A 22,138-nucleotide genomic window follows, 5' to 3' on the forward strand; every position below is an offset into this window, starting at 1 on the left:
AAGCTCTTGATGAAGTTACTACCACTGATATGACTGTTACCGATGATAGGACATTTCCTGATGAAGCAGATGAACCCCACGTGAAGCAGAAGCCGACGAGACGGAGACCAGAACGGAAGAAGATACGTCCCGTAAAATTAAGAGACTTTATTGAATTGTAACTTTGTGATTGTATTTCTGTACATTTACTTAAGTTATTGTTAATTGTTATTGGTTTTATTGTTCGGGACGAACAATATTAAGGAGGGGCAGTGTTGCGTCAGCGAGATACGTGACTATTCTCACGCCCTCTGCTTTCTAGAACTATCCTGTACCTTGGCGAATGCTCTAGCATTTACTAGATATAGGGTAGTCTGGTATATAAAAGAGGGTGACAACGTGACGGGAGAATAATGTGTGTGTAGATAGAGAGTAATTGAATTGCAGTCAGAAGTATTGTTGACGTTCGTTGATATAGCGTTTGTTATAGAGCGACTGTTGAAAATAAGTGTATCGTAGAGTTGTATTCGGAAAGAATAAACCAGTTTTATTACGTAAGGACTTGTGTCGCTAAAGTTTCGTCGGAACGAAGTTACGGAAAGTTAATCAACGAACAGAGACGTAACACTATTAAAACTCAGATATCAGATTCAGAATTATTCTCATTCCCGAGCGAATCGATGTTATTAGCAGGTCCAACTCTCTGCCAGTTATAAGGAAATAAATTTGTAACTGAAAATACCACACCTAAGTATAAAATTTAACTAGTTATGATATGATATTTATAAAAATGACTCCTATTGTAACTTTCCACGGGCTAAAATGCACAGTGAAAGAATCTAATATAGAATGTTTATAAGTGGATGCTGATAGATGTCAATGGTCACATTCTCTAATCCAGTCTAAACGAAAAAAAAATAGGCGTGGTTCTGGTTATATGAACTACACTAATAAAAAGATAGCAGCTTTCCATGTTTTTATATTGTTAAATACGAGTTAACTTAAACATGAATATTACCAGACTTACAGTATTACACTGTTCTCACGCTTGTGCAGCAATGTTGAAAGGAAGAATAAAGGAAGTCTGTATTCGTTGCCACTTTGAAATATAATGATGAACCATTCTCTCACAGTTAGTTAGTTTGTTTTGAATTTTGCGCAAAGCTACACGAGGACTATCTGCACTAGCCGTCCCTAATTTAGAAGTGTAAGAATAGAGGGAAGGCAGCTAGTCATCACCACCAACCGCCAACTCTTGGGCTACTCTTTTAACAACGAATAGTGGGGTTGACCGTCACATTATAACGCCCCTACGGCTGAAAGGTCGAGCATGTTTGGTGGGACAGGGATTACAACCAGATTGCGAGTTGAACGCCCTAACCATTTGGCCATGCCGGACCGTTCACAGTTAGTATATGATAACAGCATGACTACATATGAATGTAATGACACGTTCTGAAATTTTATCTATTAACAGTAATTGCAGCATGAGCAAAATAATAGTAATGTTTCTATATATTGACGTATTATGTGTATAATATACGAGTATAAATACATTACATTTATACAGAATGTTGATTTAGTTTCGAATGATAATGGAGTCAAATTTCAAGCCTTATCTTTGTCTCCCAAAGACATTGGTATGTTACGTTTCACTTATATTAGAAGTTTCAGCTTTTCTGTGACTGACATACTGATTTTAAAATTAATTTATTACATGTCTCTAATACTTCAGTCGATTTTTATTGCTATATATTTAAAAAAGTTTTTATCCTTTGAGTTACTTTGTTACTCCAGTCAGATCATTTTCGTTTTAGAAAGTTGAAGAAGCTGCAAGATTGCTTAAAATGTCAAAGTTTGGCTTATGTTTACCCGAGTAATAAAATGCCTGGATCATCTTCAGAAAATAAAGTATTTATATTCGTGAAAAAAACCCTAGTTGCTAAAATTTCTACAGTACATATAAAATTGTGATTTCCACAGATGAAAAAACTGACAGCTCATTTATTTTCAAGCAACTAATGAAGAATATTGGTATAATTATTTAGCACAATTATTTTTAACTCTTTATCTCCGGAACAAATACAGGCTTTGGACGGGACAACAAAAATGACCTCAAAGCAGTCTTGGCATGCTCGATTATCGAAATATATAAGTATTATACACTACAGTAAAGGGAAATGGATGTAGATTTATATCCTACTAAAATATGAAGGTTTTGAGAAAGATAAATTAATTTTCGACTGTGAAAAAAATGGCAGGAAGATAGACAAGATGGAGAAATATTCACATAAGCATAACTTACCAAGTCATAGCACGCCCCCATGGCGAATATCCACTGCAAAAGCTTCAAAATGACAGTTAGGTGAAGATTGTTGAAATATATATCCATAATTATCCTTGAAACCATCTGTAATGTGCATCAGTATGCATTACGTCAAAGGGAGTTAATAAATAAGAAAATGAGGAACAGCATTTTACAAATATATACAGTCTAGGTACAGCAATCATCATGTCTAGGCTGGTGCTACTCGTCGTGTTGCTTGTGATAAAGCACAAAGCACTTCTTTGGACACATATTTAGTCTGTCTGTGCTTCCTGTGAAAACATAACTCGAGCAATGACGTTTCCAGGACCATTTCACTGTACACAGTCTCGGACCTTTCCTTTATAGTCCACAAGATGTCTGGCTCTAACCACCCTCTCCACTTCATTTCCTTTCTTCCCATGTTTTGAATTATTTGGTGGACAGTTTATGATGTCTTCTGGTGTCACCTCTGCAGCTTTGTTTGTGAGGCCATCAATGAGGTTCTGTTTTAAAATTTGCAGGCTCATTTTTTGTCCCTTTGGGCTGGCGTAAACTGTACAAGATGTGGGCATTTACTTGGATCACTTCGATAATCCAGTGGTACATTTTCTTCCATCACTTCCGACTGTGCATACTATAATGTTCCAACTTCTGATCCATACGATCACAGCCATTCATCAACATGTTGTAGTTATTCACAACTTTTGGCTTTACGATGGTGTTTGTTTCTGCCCCCTTTTGAATGGTTTGCATTGCACTTTTGATTGATACCAAAACACATGGAGTTTTTGCCTTTTTGTCCCTTCAACCAACACACAGTGTTTTGTTTCCAGAGTCCAAAAACCACATCCCCTCCTGATGGTCAATTTCAGACTTTTCACTTCTGCAGTTAAGCAGACGCAGTTGCTGTTGAGCATGCTAGTGTAATTGAAGCTCTGTGCATAGATAATCTACAAGAGTTGCTGAAGTGTAGTACCTGTCGGCAAACACACGAGGACCTGGCTGTAGGGGCTTCAGAAGAATGTCAAAAGCTTTGACAGTATGAGCAGAGTTGGTGTCAAGGTCAGGGTTGTATGCTGTGTCCTTTCTGAAACAAATTTTCAAATTGACAACATAGCCTGTCGCAGAATCGCAAAGCCCGAATGTCTTAATGAGATATTTTTGGGGCTTTCTTGCATTGAACTGCTTATGCTTGAATCTGCCTTTCCACCCGATAACCATCATACCAACACACACATTTTCATACAGGTTGAAGGCAGCATGGAACTTTTCCAACAACTTATCCACAAACGGCTCAATCTTTGCTATATCTTCAGCATCTGGTTCACAGACATGAAGCATGCTTGGTAAGTAATCTCAAGTATGTCCCTAGCAAACATCTGATGGTACCAGGTGTGTAGAGATATCCATTAGTGGACCAGAAGTCCCTGATCTTGGGTTAAGGGTCCAAACCCATAGCAATTAAAACTGCTGTAAACTTCAATCATTCATAATAAATAACCGGCGTCCACAAAGCAAATGATGATCGTTTTGTTGGAGAATTTTTTTTCTCCAAAACCTTTGCAGCATATGCACTTACGCTAGAGATCAAAGTGGCCACAATTTCTTCATAAAGCTTTGAGGAAATCCAGTGGTGAATGACTTTCTTCCAAATCCAGCTTCATGTTTCGCTGTGGCTCACAGAATGAAAAGTTTATGTCAGTCTCTCCTTCTTCAACTACTGTCTATGCTATTTCATCTTCACCATTCTCACAATCTCCTCCTGCTCTTACAATTGTCATATTCCTTGTTAGGTCTAGATCCAAACCCTCATAGTAGCACCACTGGTCTTTACCTTGCCTTTACCTGTAGTCACACCTGAAGGGCCTGCCACAGGATTCTCCTCTCTCTCACTTTCACTAGTTCTATCCAAATTAGATTTCTCACTATCATCATTATCAAGACCACTTGGAATAAAGTCATTTTACTGGCTCAGAAATTCCTCAAAGAACTTCCTAGCTTACTCAAAAGTAAAGTGACGAGGCCTACCAGAAGTAGTGGGTTTGGTCATTTTTAGTTTCAAAATAGGGAGTTCAAAACACTTGCATAAATTGCTGAAAATACATATGTCTTCTATCAAATTGGCGCTCAGCTTGAAGATATTTCTTTAATGGAAGTACTTTTAGTTTTATATAGAATATATAAGACATTCAAAATGTGAGATTGATTGTGAAACGAAACAAGACCAACAAATCGACATATAGGCAGCTCATCCAAGTAGGAAAACGAGTGCGTCGATATATCGGCTGCTCAGAGACAAAGAGTTAAGCATCAACAAATAATGTGTACCAAAGAATTTAAATCTATTCAGCCATAACATTGAAAGTTCAATATTCTGTACACAAATCATGAGTGTGAAGTTATTAATTAGCAAAGTTCTGTACAAGAATTCATCACTACATGTATGTGACTATTTTATATTAGATAATTTTCACTCCTACACATTTAGTACCTCTGAATAAAAATATAATTAAAAACAACAACAAAGTATATAATACTAATGTTTTCTATTATAGAACTTCACAAAAAATGTAGTACACATAATTAGGTTAGATAATTATGATAAATCTGTCCACTGATAAATTTTATTAATTATCTTATGGGAGTTAAAACATTTCTACAAACAACTACTTACTGAAAACTAATACGTATTTACAATGTTTTAACTGTCATTACTATATAACAGTATAAAATTATTATACATTTTATTTAAAATTCTCTCAATATGAAATGGAAGATTGACATTGTATATTAGTTTTTATACATCAAAAACAAAGTCATTAAACAAAAAGATGTGGAAGGCTTCCAAAAAAATGTTTTTGGGGTCTGAACTGACCTTTAATACATTAATATCAGTATCCTGGAACCAAAAACTTATAACATGTTACACCAACAGTGTCTCTAATATAATTGCAACAAATAAGCAAAATAAGTCTTAAGGGAACAATACACGAGATGTGTGTGTCTGAAGTGCTATTTTTCAAACATTGTAAGAAAAAGTTCAGGCAATAATAACACTGGTCGACAAAATCGAACTTTTTTCTCTCATTGGTTTTCTTCTAACATATCTAGTTATCAAAATATGACTGGTGTTAATTTCAACACAGTTTAGGTAATAATCACACATTAGGCTAGTTAATGTTACAACTTTATTCATTTTTCAGTATAATTCCCATAAAAGTTATACATACCATACACTTGGTTAAATTTATATAGTACAGGCTTATGAAAAAGAAATGTACAACTTAAGTTATAAGAAAGGTGTCCCAAGAGCTATCTAGTTCACCTATAGTTATATCTGATGAAAATGACTTGATGGCAGTGTAATCAGATTATGACTTATTACTCTTACCTGATGATGACTCAATACTGTGGGTGAAAATGTTGTAATTATTAAAATAAGAACTTACCTACTTGTAAAAGTTACTGTTATTGTATTTTTAAATAAAACATTCATTAGTCTTCCCAAAATAGTTTAAGCAGAGAATTTTTAAATCTGAAGATTTGTTTATATTTGACAGACATGTATACAAAATACACCATACTAGACTCAATGATTATCACAAGAAAAGTAAAAAAATTAATACATTATAACCAGATATTATGACCCATTACTTGGGATACATATTACTCTAAGGCTCTCATATTTTGTCATTATTAAGACCTGTAGGAAATATATATATATTTTTCCACATGTTTCAAAATCTAATTACACTTTTTACACTGATAAGCCTTTTTGGGTATTTGCTATATTTTTGGAAAAACTGTAATAAACCTTTTTTAAACCCTTCCTAGACTGGATTATGACATTAAATACAAATATTTATCCAAGACATTGTAACCTGGAAGCTCAAACAAAAACTTGACCTGATACTCTGTAAAAGCACAAAGCTATTGACCTCTTGTTTTCTTAACATTACAGTGATAACACTGACATAGAGAAAAGTTTTAAAAATACTTAAAAAGAAGGATAAAATATTTTATTTTAAAATCAAAGAGAGAATCTTCATAGATTACTTCTTTACATATATTACAGTGGGAAAATAATGTTGAAACAGATATACAAAAACCTTTGTTAAGAAAAAGAGATATAGACTTAAAAATAAATATGAATGTCTTCAAGTTGTTAAGTAATAAATGACATTTACTTAATACAAATCGACTTATTACACATACACAGAATTCTCTCTCTTTCAGTACTGAAATTGTTTTGAGAAGGTTCTAATTCAAAATTATTTTGAAAGTTCATTTACCTGGTGCATTCCAAGAACAAATTAATTTTACCAACACATTTTTAAACACAAAGCAAAAGTTTTACATGATATTTATCCAATAATTAAGCAAGAGAAAGATGATTAACTAAATTTAGTGCATGACTAGTTCCATAAATCTCTTATAAATGAAGGAAAAACCAAAGAAAAACACTACAACAATTAGTTTGCTACAGTAAAAACAGTTATTTACATAGTTACATTCCAAAATCCTTTTTGATATGATAAACAAAATTGTTAACTATGATGTACTTTATATTGTTAATACAAACATGATTTTTAATTACTCTCAGTAAAAATGATTTAACATGTCAATTACTTAATAAAAAAAAATACTATAATTTTCTATAGTCTATACATATTTTCCACAGAGAAAATACAAATTCAATTAAAACATACTAACATTAAGGAGTAGTAGTAATAACTTTACTTGAAGTTAATGTGTATAGAAATGATTTTTTCTGTATCACATAATAAAGACATTACAAATTGATTAAATGAGCCAAACCACATCAAATATTATGCCCAATACTTTGTCTTAAAAGCATTTCTTTCAATTAAGTATTTCAATCACTGGGCATTTTTACAGCCATAAATAAATCTGTGTTCATTATCCCATTCTGTTATTACACTAAAAATGTAAAAATAATTCTTTAAATTAACAATAAGGCCAATAATTTAAGTGAAGAGAGACAGTATTTCACTGATCTATGAACTTGCATCACAACATAATATTACATATATCACTTTTTATAGATATACTTCAACCTTTGGTTACACACACACAGAGCTGTGAGGTATTATGTTCAGTTAATAAGTCTAAAACTATCTTTTTCTTCTTGTTGGAGTCCACAACTGTAAGTATTTCTTGTTTAAAATGCACATATTATTTAGATATTTATTTTCTATATATGTATAAACATCCATACACATATAAACATAAGAAATCTAACAAGCCAAGTATTTCTTCATAAATGATTCATCCAATACATAATTTATTAGTTTCAAGAATGCACATATAAAGATTTGAATTTTATCCTTATAATAAGCTATTAAAATGTCAATACATGAAAATTATCCAGTATATCAATTCTACCACAAGCACAATAACAATCATTTTCTTAAAGTGTCCTCTACTAAAGCTTCTTTATACAAATCAATTAACCTATAAAAATATTGCATATCTCATAGTTCAAACAACTCAGTGTTATTCTTTGAATAATGGTATCATTATCAGGTATTATTTATCCCTTTGCCCAATAAACCAGCTAAAGTGCAATGTCAAATTGTTTATTTCTCTATTACAAGAACAAGATCAATATTTTTGCATATTATATATTATAAAAAAAATATATTAAGAAAACTAGTCCTGTTATCATATATAAAAGACACTTAAAAAACTTTTAACCAATATTCAAAGAATTCAAACAATGAGTTTGAGATTTGTGACCAGCTTCTACATTCATTCACTGGATCAAATGAAAAATAGGAGCATATATCTAAAATGACTTGATACATAAGAACCAATTAAATGTGCTTAATGAATATCTATGGACAACCTATAATGCCATTGAAATTTTTTCATCATTTCTTGTTCTGATGTAAAACTAGTCAATAGAGAAAACAACAGGAGTGAGTTGTAGTGTGACTCTTTACCCAAAATTCTGAGTATCATGAGATTGTATTAATTTAATTTTATATGATCTCCATTAAACCTCTATACACGCATTTTTATTTTTTCTATCAGTTCAATATGTGGTTAGTTCTATAAAAGATAGAAACTTGTTTAGAAATACTGTAAAGCTCTACAGATACTACTGGATTCTGTGTCTTGAATTGTATGAATAAATATAATAATTTGAGTTATCTTTTTTATCAGTTTTAGGTGAAACCTTTTGATATATTACTTAGAACTGAGCAACAATTTACTATTTGTGAAATTATGTATTACATTTACATCAATGTCTATGCCATCTTACAAGTATTAAAATTTTCATTTCTTTGGGTTTATTTCTATTATTATAGGTTAGTTTGTCAACCTTAACATGAAACTGCAACATCCCTGAATACATCTTAAAACATGAAAGGACCTATAAGATAAAAACCAAATATTCTTCAAAATAACCATATTCTGAAACTTGGTGGAGCAGAAAATCATAACTAATACTGTTGAGAAAAATAATTTTATTTTGTAATTGGGTGAGTTTATTCAAAGTGGTCTGGAATTTGTTGTTTTAGAAATGTATTGTTCAGATATTGTAATATTGACTGAGACAATAATTAAAAGGGCCAAAATTTAGTATATTATCATACTGAAACACTTCCTTTAGTTACTGTAGGGGTGCTTCTCTTTACATCATGAGGTAATAATGTTCCAATGCATTTTATGTCTCAATGGAAATAATATACAGTGATGATTCTTTTCTAATAAATATCGTCCAATTCTGATTAAAACTAAAACAGGTAGAGTTGTCATGAAGTGATGACTTTAGGAAGTAAAAAGTCTGCCAATATGCAAAAGGTTAAAATAAATAAAACCTAATATACAAATCACAACCAGTGAAATGAAACAAATTACAATTGCTTGTATGATTTTTTAAACTTATACTTTAGCAGGTCCAATGTTTTCTAAAAATGAACCATGTATAAAAATGATTACCAACAAAAAGATACAAAAAATGAGTCACTGTGGTGACAAGACTTAATAATAAGTATTTGCAGATATAAGTACCCTGTTAATATCAGTTCAATCTACAAATTTTACTGTTTTTGGAAACCTAAGAAAGATTATACAAGAATATAATGGCTGTCAACAATACTTCTTACTATTAAAATTCATGCCATTTAAGTTTGAATACCTGCACATCTTTTTCCTATTAAACATTATATACACTTTACATATAGGTTTATACATCACAGTTAAAGATTTCCTACATACTAAATGATCGACATGAGCGATCTCTAGAAGTACTGGTTTGCTGCCGTGAATGAGCTTGATCCTGTATCCTCCTCAGTAATTCTTCCCTCTGTTCCCTCTCTTCATTTTCAACTTGTTGAAGCCAACACTATATAGAAATTTTTAATTAACTGAGCTGAGAGGCTTGATACAAACTATAGGCCAATGAATGTGATTAGATATAACATATCAAATTCACCGATCATCATTGACATCAACTTAACATAACTATAAGGACAGACACAAGTTTAAAAGATCTCTAGTCATACTTTGTTAACTTGCATGGAAAAATGGTTCAACTTTAACACTTTCCATACAGGCTCAGTCATTTTGACCAACCTTCTACCCACCAAGTAATCATTTTTTTAATCAAGTATTTTTACCAAGAATTTGTCTCGGAATATATGGATACAAGCTGTAAATCACTCAGCGAATGTGTAGCTCAAGTTAAATATTGAATAATGTAATACATGGACCACTCGAGACCACACCTCAAGGAAAATTGTTTTATTATTATTATTTTTCATTATCTTACCCAATCTAACCTGATAATTTGCTAATTTTTCCATTTTACTTACTTTTATGACAATAAATAAATCATATAAATTAAAAACAAGAAATATAGTACACATAATTGACAAACCTTTTTTTTTGCTATCTGTTGTCAATGATATGTATGGCTACATTTGTTTTGTAATGATGATACTAATAAATTAGATATTTTGTGTATATTTAAAGAATACACATGAGGACACAGAATAATAACATACACAAAGCAAACAATATCCTTTAACTATTATAATTTAACTGGCTTTCTAACTAATGCATAAATGCCAAAAAATAGTTCTCTTAGCTTCTCTATTTGAACTCTATGAGAGAAACTTTCAAACAGTAGATGAAATAGCTAAAACTCTGTACTGAGAACAAAGTAGTTTTATACATCATTCGGTAAATTGTACATTGTCTTTCTATTGATTATAACTCATCTAGCAGGAAACATCAGAAAGAATTATTGGCAATTTATGAAAAAGAGGATGTGACAGGTGTGTACGGTAAGTGGGACTTTCTTTCTAGTTTATAGCTCCATAAACAAAGATAATTTAAGGCTATAAAAATTAGACTTTGCCTTAACAATATCTAAACTATGTTGAGTAATTTTTGTTAAACTCAGTATGTCAGAGAGGGATGTTGAAAGAAATTATAGAATGGGCAAAATGTAGTGAACAATTGTCATGATTCTCATATAAGAGAAGACTGAAGATTTACTTAAATATTTTCTTTTAAAATTCAGAAATTAAAACTGTTATTACATTAAAAGTTGATCCATTAACTAAGTTTGTATGCCAAGTTTATTCATACACACTGATAATAAAGTAGTTTAATCAAATTTTTAATGTAACTATAAAAGGTCGTGATGTGCACTTTGACCTACTCCTAGTGAAAGTTGATCTATAACACCAAGCAAATCAAAATATAATGATTGAGGTTAAAACTAGTAATTTAGTCTAGCAATCTTAAAGGGGATTAACTATTATAAAATACAATGTTTAAAGTTAACATTTTTCTTACACTGAAAATGTTTTTCGATAAGTACTTACCTCCTTTCATACAAAGCTATCTTGATCTTCTTTCTGCTCTTTAAGCATTGTTAAAACGTTTTCACGCTCAGTGCACCAGTCTATATACCCCATCAATTTCCCTCCATTTTTGAACATGTACATATCGTGTGACTAATTTCCACCAATAGTATTGCACCACCTATACTGGCACAGATAGTGTCCTCTGCTATTCCAACTCAATCCTCACTTTCAAAAATTGGTAGGCTCTTAAAGAACACTGACAGTGGGGAGGAAGGGTGGGAAGTGTGTGAGAAGAGTACCTATCAGAAATACATTTTCAGTATAAGAGAAGTTTTACCTTCCAATGCAGTCTTACCTCATCTCACACAAAGCTAGAATCCCACATTATAAAGGTGAAAGGGCCGATGTAGGCATACTACACTGAAACCAAGTGGAAAGCGACCACCCAGAATGAATGGGTGTGCTCAGAGATGAAACCGAAGCACATATGGGGTACTGCAATACATCTGGAACAGGTATGCTCTTTGCCCTTGAAGCAGGAAATGATTGTGATACAGGCAGAAAAAAGTATGTGCACAAGTGCAATGTGTTTCGAGAGGTGCACTCCATAGTAAAATATAAACCGAATTAATAATGGCTGGAGACGGCTCGAAACGTTGTACATTTGCTGTCATGTTAAACTTATATTAAAGTTTTTCTTCATTACCCATTTAACAAGGTTTTGTCATCATCAGGTACCGAATTAGCTATGTACCTACATAACCTCAACTGGACTGATAAGGTTCCATAACTCGTCCTCAGCATTAGGAGATTGAGGATCAAAACAAATACAACATAACATAAATGCAGCAGCTAGGGCATACGAAATGTGTTACATATACTTATCAAACTCAACCATACGCAGACAGTGAGTCATACCCATGCAACCAGAATTATGAAGAGGAAGTTAGCAGTCACCTGAAACCAAACAAACTCCCAAAACCACCATAGGAGCAAGAAATACAACAAACTGAATATGGCATTACCTCAACTCAACCGTAAGAACAGGGTAATATTTGTAACCAGTATTACAAGCAGAAATCATAAATCACTCAATCATAAATGCAGGGAAGAGATATCATGCATCCAGGATTATGAGGAGGACATGGAACATTCATTCAACCATAGGAACAGTGTACATATGTCTTGTTGCCAGACAAAGTCTCTGAAACTCAACCGAAGGAGCAGGGAAAGAACCTTTTGCAACCATAATTAACAAGAATAGGGCCTCTACTGCACACAACTATAGGAACAGGCTGGTGTCATCCCAAACCTGGTATTATGAAGAGGATCCTGCGTAGGCTGGAGCTGCTCCAACCGACAGCTGTCCACCTGGGCAAAAAATCCAGGGGAAAAAAAAGAAGGAGGGACATTATAATCATGAATGTGTTTGGTAAATTAAAATTCTGCAATGCATTCAGGAGGATGCCTCCATGGTCCACCACTCCAGCAACTAAGAACTGGGAAGTGGTAAGGACTCCCTTGCTCCATTGGAAGAAAAAAATGGGAAGTAAATGTGGTAGGGAGTCCAGAGGAATGTCACATAAGAGAAAGAGCACTGGGTATCAGCGAGTCCCTATTTTGAAATGCAGAACAACCCCAATTTATACAAGGAAAGTTTGGCATGGATGGGCAGAAATCCCCTTCTGCTTTACTCATGAAGTCCATGAGTGATGGTCCACCATTAAGTGAAACGTTTACTGATATCTAGAAACATTTATATATACCACCAGTTGTTTTGCAGAACACTCTATCTGTACAATGAGCATTATAGCACAATCAGTAAATAGTGCGGGTTTGAGGCAGAACCCGCTACAGAGTGGGATCTTATTATTAGTGGTAAAAAAGAGGGTCTCTGAAAAGAAAACATATATGAAAGGAAGTGATAAGACTTTACTCAATCAAAGGCATATGGATATGTGTAGAATCACCATGGGAGGGAGACAATATTCACCTGAGAAAGATACAGTCAGATTGTGCAGCTAATGAGAGAGAAAGGTATTGGGAGTAGTCCATATTCCAGCCTGAATGATCTTTTCCAATGTTCAGTGAAGGTGAGCAGCAAAGACAGGTGAGATGACAAATTTGATGAGAAGAAATGGCAACCTTCCATGGATAAGTGAAGCCCAAAAGGAGTCAAGACGTGCCACATAACACCGTAAGGAGCAAAATGGACAAAGAAGGTGATCGAAATGGGAGTACAGGTGGGAGTTAGAAAGTAAGAAAATGGGTGTGAAAGCCAAACCACCTTCATGGATAGCATGAGTCTTAGGGAGGAAGGACTAGTAGGGATATACAATGACATAAGAGAAATGGTAGAGGATGTGGGGAACAGGTATAGCAGAAATATCTTATCAACAATGTCCACAAGCAAGGAGGAGAAGGAAATATGTATTAAAGGAGAGATGTTACATGGAACACGTAGACAAAAGTTCAAAGAGAGGATGGGAAAGGGCACTGAGATCCCAATCAGGCAAATCAAAGGAACGTGGAGGACACATGATTCAAAATGAGCAGGAAAGAAGGGAAATGACAGGGAAAGACAAAACTTTATGAAACTTGGAAAAATAGAAGGTGTTCGACAAGGCCACCCAATAGCTAGACGTGATCAAAGTGGACAAGCCTTTGTCGTACAACAAGGTGAACAATTGGGAAAGATGAGTAATGGAAGATTGGGAAGGATGGAAACCATGTCAAAAAGACCAAAGGCAGAAGGTAGATCATCACCTTTGTTAAATAGAAATGGAAGAAGGTCTGGCGGATCGGGAAAGGAAAGATGCAACATGTGGAGTCAGTCTCTGTGCTGAGGCAATGGATCTGACAAAAGCCATGCATGAAGACGGATTGTGGTCATTTCTGAATGAACAATGTCCAACTGAGGTTGAAAGAGTAGAGACCAAGTCAGAGTTAAGGGTAGGGGAGGGTGTACAAGTAAAGGTTGGACCAGTGGGAACATGGTTGCACTGGCCAATACAGTCACCAGTAGAACCAGGCATGAAGTGGTTTAGATTAGTGATATAACTCTGTAGAGGAGTCAAACAGGAGGGTAAACATAGATGTGAAGAACCCCAGAGTCAGCAGGCGTGGAATGGGAAACCAAAAGGAGGAAGTTTGGTGTATCAGCGGGTGGCATAGGCATATATGAGCCGTTTCCAACTGGTAACACACCCACTAAAATACCACTTTGTGGGGAGAATCTTGTTTGGATAAGGTAATCTATCTGCAACCAGATTCAGGGTGCCAGGAACATGGCAAGTGAAGACCACAATGTGGTGACTGTGGATCCAGAAAAAGAAGATCCAGGATCTGAAAGCACAGAGACCTGGAATTGGTCCACCTGTACTTGGTGACTACTATGGAGTTGTCAGAGTGTACCATAACCACTCTTCTCTGCATGAGAGGAAGGAAGTGGGATAATGCTCAATGAATTGCCATAACCTGAGAATGGTGATATGGAAAGACAACTTTGATCGACCAGAGACTGGAAATTTGCCGGGACTTGAGGTAACCACCCCAATTCCCCTTAAAGATGCATCTGTGAACAGATGCAAGTCCGGATGAGGCAGAGGAAGTGGCACCTCCACCGTGGTCTGGTCTCTGTCTAACCACCAAATCAGATCAGCTTTGATCGAGGAATAAAGGGTAAAAGGGTGGTCCAAGGGATTCAAGTACCCATGGAAGAGAATGCTTATAAGAACTTTCATAAATGCATGTAGTTTAAGAAACATTAAGCCTGTTACTTTTGATAAATTTAGTTTTTTTTGCATTATGAACTTTAATATCTTGGAAAGTTACATAAGGAAATGGTATTTATAAGAAATGATTATGATATTTATATTTGTTCCAGATTTGAACTTATTACTTTTTTATGTTTTAGTACATTATTTTAAAATCCTCAAAAATTTTTATCGTCCATAAAATGCAAATTTTATCTATTTTAAATTTTTTTAATAATCATGTACTCTCCTTATGGTTTCAAGTAATATACAAGACCCAAAAATAATATTTATAAATAAACCTAAACAATAAATGAATATTTTTTTATTTTTTAACTAGAATTTCATGTTTATATATGTACATAAAAAACATTTTAATTTTGTTTCAAAAACATATTTTTATTTCAAGTTTATGTTTCATTGCATCCATACTTTTGTTTATTGTGCCGAATAAATTGTGAGGTTAGCAGCGTGAACTTTGTACATTTGCCATAAATTATCATGCCTGTTGGTGGTCACTCTCATTCAGTCCACCACAGGTGCATTTCAACGTTACTGTAGATAAAATAGTAAGAAAGCTTTTTGGTACTTAAATATCATTTCTTTGAACTTCCAAACAAGTTTATTTCAACATAACCTTGTTATTTCAACATTGCACTCGCCACTCGATAGCTCTTAACCCTAACAATCGTGGATCAACATCTTTCCTAAAAAATATGTCTATTTTGAGTTAATTTTTCAATATAATGATTAATATAAATAGATATACCATGCAGCATGACTTAAGCTACTATAGAAAAATAATAAAAGTCACATATATTCCATGCAGTTTTTTTCGAGAAGTAAGTTTCTAAGGCTTAGAAAAAAGTTCTGTTGACCAATACTAAATACAACCCCTACATAAAACGGCAGTTACCATAATAAGCACCACCCACATTCATATTGTAAAATCCAGAGAACAATGTTTCGTCACGTGCTTTGCTTATCATCCTATGATTTGTCAAATGTTAAATACAGCAATTGGAATAACACAGTACTGAAATTGGCACCTTTGACTAGGATTGGCTAAAAGTTTTACAACTGAGGTTTAACATGCCCAGACGCTGTTTTATAAAGGAAACAGACTAGAAAAAGGTTTACATACCAATCATAGATGGCAGGACCAGCACTGAAGTGCAAGGAAAAATTCAAATAAAAATTTCTTCTTTGAAGGCACTTATTTATAGTCTCAAATGTATTTTGGGATTTTTTTCATTAAATTTCTCTTTCAACTTCATCAAATAATACAATTTTGTACAAATAATTGATGTTATACTACTATTTACAGAAATAAAATCTGAAATTCAATAAAAGATAAATCCTCAATAATTTTTTCAATTCACACATGCGATTTTGCCCTCACGATAAGACAAAATGGCCACTGCAGGTAACGGATTAAAGAGTCAAGGTTAGTCCAAACTGTAGGACCCTGAACTGGAACACTCGACTTTGAGCAATAAATAACTATCAACAATGTTGGCACTGTGGAAACGAACCCTGAATTGTAGATTCCAAGGAGAAAATTTGGTTTCTTTTATCAAGAATGTAGGAAAAGGAGCTGAAGCAAAGCTCAGTCCTACGAATGGGAAAGAACGAACATGTTAGCGATGTATCAAAGCAAAACAATATTTTAGGTCTTACACTGATGAAAACTACGATTATAAAGCACATATTTAACAATGATGAAGAAAAAAAATATCCAAATAGAACAATGACTTCAATGTTACTAGTGGTAATGATATCTAACATATAAACTACCTAAACATAACTAGTGAACAAAGAACTTATGAATATCAAACTGACAAACCATCTGAGTTTACCTATTTCACAAAGTATGGAATAATAACAAAAGTACAAACCAACTAAAATTACCAAAAAACAAAATAATAATCAATATCAAACTTACAATTCATCTAAATTAACTTAGACGACAAAGGACACATAAGTAAGACCAACACTGACTATAATTATGATTATAAGGCACATATTTAACAATAGCAAGAAAAAACATTTAGTCAGATAGAACAACAATTTAGATGTGGTTAGTAGTAATGATATGTAACATACAAACTATTTAAACATACCTAGTTAAATTACTTATTAATATTCAACTGAAAAAACCCTCAAAATTTACTGAGTCTACAAAGTACGTAATATTAACAAAAGTGCAAAACAACTAAAATCACCTAGAAATGCAAAGTAATAATCAATATCTAACTTACAAATTATCTAAAGTAACTTAGATGACAAAGGACACATAAGTATCTAACTTACCAAAGTCTGAGCACTGATGATGTGAAATACTTAATTCTCCTGTGTGTAAAAAAGGACACAGCCACACAGAAGCAATTTGAGCCATGCTTGCAATTGGTATAACAACCAGGTGTAAAGTGTACAAGTTGAAAAACTTACCCCAGATCCCCTGGGAAAATTGAAAGCAATATGAAGAAAGGAAGAGAAGAATAAACTTCCACCAAAGTGAACGATATGGTGGTATGGCAACTGGAGCAAGAAAAAGAAAACTAGCAAAACCACTCTCATCTTGAACATACAGCAAAACTAGAATATGCATTGACTGACAACCTGATTAACAAGCTGTAAAAACTGTGGAAGGGGAAAAATTCCTGAAGAAGTGTAGTGTGTAACAGACCAAAAAAGAAGGTTCTGAAAAGAAAAAGAAAAAAAAAAAAAAAAAGAAGTTCAAATTGTCTTTTCCTTGATTGCATTCTTCCTCAGAAATATTGTCATGTTGAAAAGAAAAGAAATTGCTAGCTCAACATAAGAATCTAGTTCCCTCTGAATTAAGGCCTGTATTTCCTCTGTATATAAAGTCAAACCCGGTTCCTGGGAAGTTATATCAGTAGTGTTTTTGATATATTTAATCACGAATTTATACTAAGATCGCTTACAATTTGGTAACAAGAAATACCTCCCCCCCAAAAAAAAAAATTCATTGAAACAACTGAATGCAAATACTGTAAATAAACTGTTGAAAAAAAATTTAAATAGCAAAGTATCACAATAATAAATGGTAGCCACAAGTGGAAAAAAACATGTCCAAACAATTATTTGCCAATTGAGAAATGTATTTAGACTGGTGTGCTGAGCATGAACATTTTTTAGCAATAATTAGAGGGCAGAAAGATGATCAAGATAGTTTTGTCAGTAGGAGGAGGTAAGACCTTATTGGATGAATAAAATTTTCTCATCATCAATCCATTACCCATGTAAAAGAAATAAATATTATGCAACATAATGCACAGGAATGAACACACCCTTTCCAAACCAAAAATAAACAATGCCATTAAAATATATCAAGTTTATAAAATGCCCAGGTTCTATTTAACAATAAAAAGAGTCATTACACACTGAAGTGCTTCAAGATAGAATATCTATTTCTACATAACAATTTTTTCTCAATTTGTAAACAGAATGATGGTAACAATAGGATATTATAATATGCTATAATGCCAGTTCATAAACTTACCTTTACTTCATCAGCATACATTTTAAGACTAAAAGAAAACTTAGTGCGAGTACGAGTTCCTCTGAAGAGTATACGTTGTTCATTAAGGTTGTGAGTAGCATGTGTAAGCAAGGAGACAGAGAGATTGGACTGGCTGTTGCAGAAGTTTACCTCTGCTTGCGTCAAAGACACATCTACTCGAACCAAGCTGTCCTCTGGAAAACAAAATAATTCATTAAAGAACAAGATTATCTAAGAAGGACAAAACCACATGATTATGAAGACCTCTACCTAACTTAGGCTTCACTTTCACAAAAATCTTTAGATCATTCCTCACACTGGACTTTTTTTTTTCAGCATTTGCTACAACTAGAAAAATAACAGTCACACTGCTGCACAGGTTACCCTAAAGTTTTTAGGGACTGAAAACAAAGTCACAAGTAGACGTACAAGTTTCAACAGTTTATCTAATTTAAAATGCTGAGAGTTATTATACTATGGCAACACTACCAAGGTAATATCTAAAATAACAGCTGTAATTGTTACACTGGCAATAGTTCATTTATAAATTCTTTGTTTTTTAGTATTTTTTAATGAAGCTTTATCATGCACATGGTGATTTCCCAATAATTTCATAATAAACATAATATTTTCAAGCACTAATCACATCAGCCAGCATGTATGTTTATGAAATATATTCTTACTGTCCATGTCTCCCATCTTCTGTTTATACTGAATCCTAAACAAGAAAGCCTCAAGAATAAAAGCGATGATGATATTTATCACCACCTGCAATAGGAAGAAACAAATTATTTTAGAAATTTTGCTATCCAGTTACTTTATATTTCAGTATTATAACATTTTAAACAGTAGAATGTAGTATTACAGTGCATTAGCTTCTTGTACTCAGTTTGGTTTTTCTTCAATACCTATCGATGAATAATGATAAACAGAAACAATATCCAAAAATAATAATAATACATCTCCAGATTTTAAAAATAATGTTCTTTTTCTTCATTTCTAATACTTTCCCAAGCAACTATATTAGAAAAAAAAAGCCTTCAATCTATTAAGCCTACTGAAAAATATAATCATGGGTCAATCTATCAGACTTCTAAGAAACATCATCATAGATTGACCTATGATGATGTTCCTTAGAAGTCTGGTAGATTGACCTACCAGACTTCTGAGGAACATCTCAACAGGCCAATCTACCAGACTTCAAAGGAACATCTCAACATGTCAATCTACCAGACTTCTAAGGAACATCTCAACATGTCAATCTACCAGACTTCAAAGGAACATCTCAACATGTCAATCTACCAGACTTCTAAGGAACATCTCAACATGTCAATCTACCAGACTTCAAAGGAACATCTCAACAGGCCAATCTACCAGACTTCAAAGGAACATCTCAACATGTCAATCTACCAGACTTCTAAGGAACATCTCAACATGTCAATCTACCAGACTTCTAACGAACATCTCAACATGTCAATCTACCAGACTTCTAAGAAACATCATCATGGGTCAATCTACCAGACTTTTAAGAAACATCATCATATATAATTCTACCAGACTTCTAAGAAACATCATCATGGGTCATTCTACTATATTTCTAAGGAACATCATAATAGGTCAATCTACCACACTTCTAAGGATCATCATCATAGGTCAATTTATAAGACTTCTAAGGAACATCATCATAAGTCAGTCTACCAGACTTCTAAGAAATATCATCATGAGTCAATCTACTAGACTTCTAAGGAATATCATCATGAGTCAATCTGCCAGACTTCTAAGAAACATCATCATGAGTCAATCTACCAGATTTCTAAGAAACATCATCATGAGTCAATCTACCAGACTTCTAAGAAACATCATCATGAGTCAATCTACCAGACTTCTAAGAAACATCATCATAAGTCAATCTACCAGACTTCTAAGGAATATCATCATGAGTCAATCTACCAGACTTCTAAGAAACATCATCATAAATCAATTTACAAGACTTCTAAAGAACATCATCATAAGTCAGTCTACCAGACTTCTAAGAAATATCATCATGAGTCAATCTACCAGACTTCTAAGGAATATCATCATGAGTCAATCTACCAGACTTCTAAGGAATATCATCATGAGTCAATCTACTAGACTTCTAAGGAATATCATCATGAGTCAATCAACCAGACTTCTAAGGAATATCATCATGAGTCAATCTACCAAACTTCTAAGGAATATCATCATGAGTCAATCTACCAGACTTCTAAGAAACATCATCATCATAAGTCAATTTACCAGGCTTCTAAGGAACATCACAATAGGTAAGTCTATCAGATTTCTCAGACATATCACCAGATCATTCTATCAGATTTCTCAGACATATCACCAGATCATTCTATCAGATTTTGTAGGGAACATCAAAACAGGGATATGTCTAAAATTTCTTAATTACAGAAGAAGCAAAAAAAAGTGATGAATAAAAATGCTAAAAATGTATATAACAGATCTTACCATTGTAACCACATAAAACAGCATGAAATATATTCGACTCCATTCTGTAGCGACATTAGCATAACCATCCATGATGATGAACCAGTTATTGACTACCATCAATTCAAACAACGTAACTGTAAGACACCATAAATGATAAAGGTATATCATGCACAGTAATCAGCTCTAATCACTTAAAACAGTATAACTGTATTACAGCATTGTAGTACCCTATTCACAGAATAGCAGCTCCTGCTTTAATTATGCAAGAAAACTGAATGATCAACAAAACTTTAATACTGATAGATATATCATCCAGTGAGGTGTAACTTATAACTTCTCTGTAATAATCAGTTTGGATATAATAACTTAAGAAATTACCATATCAACTGACAAACATAATTAGCTATGTCTTTTCAACTGATGGCTAGAATCAGTTTGCAAGGTAGCTGTTAAAAATAAAACCATATTAACTAACTTTTTGCTTTCCTAGTTTAACAGAAAGTAGCTGTTAAAAGTAAAATCACATTTACTGATACACACAACTAACTGAGCTTTGTTTTTTTCAACTGATGACCACCATCATTTTAAAATAAGGTAGTTATTAATATTAACACTATATCAACTGACAAACATACCTAGCTAAGCTACATTTTTCCAGCATATGACCTCCATCAGTTTGATATTTTGAAAATAAAGACTGTCTCTTGAGACAGGGAAACTATCTTATAATAACAGATTAAGAAAATCCAAACAGAAGAATAGTCATACATATAACTACCATCAGTTTGATACTGGATAACTTGTTAAAATTAGCCATTTGGTTACCAGGTCTTTACATTGTGAGGACCACAAGGACATAATGTAACTCTCGTCATATTTTGTTCCAAAGATAAAACTTAATTTAATTTTTTCTACTTAAAATTCATTATTTATTGTAGTTATTTGTATTCAGAATCTGAATAGCTCAAGTGCAAGGTGATTTTTATGTTAAGTATAAAAATGTTTTTTATCTTACAGTTTAAAAATTTCATTTGCATAATGTCTAGAACCTCCTAAATGAATATCAAAAGTTTTTAAAGGTAAATGCTTATGTTTTATTTTATTTATCTTATCACTAACTGTAGCTATTATTATCAATGTACAGTGGATTAAAATGTATAAAATTAAGAAACAGAAATATGTACATACCATTTAACTATTCACTGAGTAATCTTAAAATATTTTTTTGGCCATATGTGTAATTTCATGT

At 33.2% G+C, this 22,138-nt stretch overlaps 1 protein-coding gene across 1 annotated transcript in view; it reads right to left on the reverse strand.

Moving 5' to 3' along the window:
- Positions 1-6,401: 6,401 nt before the first annotated feature.
- Positions 6,402-22,138, reverse strand: part of LOC106469390 (two pore calcium channel protein 1-like) — a 62,311-nt gene continuing 46,574 nt past the window's right edge. The window contains exons 10-13 of the mRNA XM_022397898.1: positions 20,908-21,051; positions 19,098-19,182; positions 18,415-18,608; positions 6,402-9,662 (exon numbers count right to left, since the gene is read on the reverse strand). Coding sequence (XP_022253606.1) covers positions 9,528-9,662; positions 18,415-18,608; positions 19,098-19,182; positions 20,908-21,051 — 558 coding nt within the window. The 3' untranslated portion in view covers positions 6,402-9,527. The remainder of the gene's footprint in view (positions 9,663-18,414; positions 18,609-19,097; positions 19,183-20,907; positions 21,052-22,138) is intronic.

This window comes from Limulus polyphemus, unplaced genomic scaffold (genome assembly GCF_000517525.1).
Source record: "Limulus polyphemus unplaced genomic scaffold, Limulus_polyphemus-2.1.2 Scaffold3461, whole genome shotgun sequence".
NCBI lineage: Eukaryota > Metazoa > Arthropoda > Merostomata > Xiphosura > Limulidae > Limulus > Limulus polyphemus.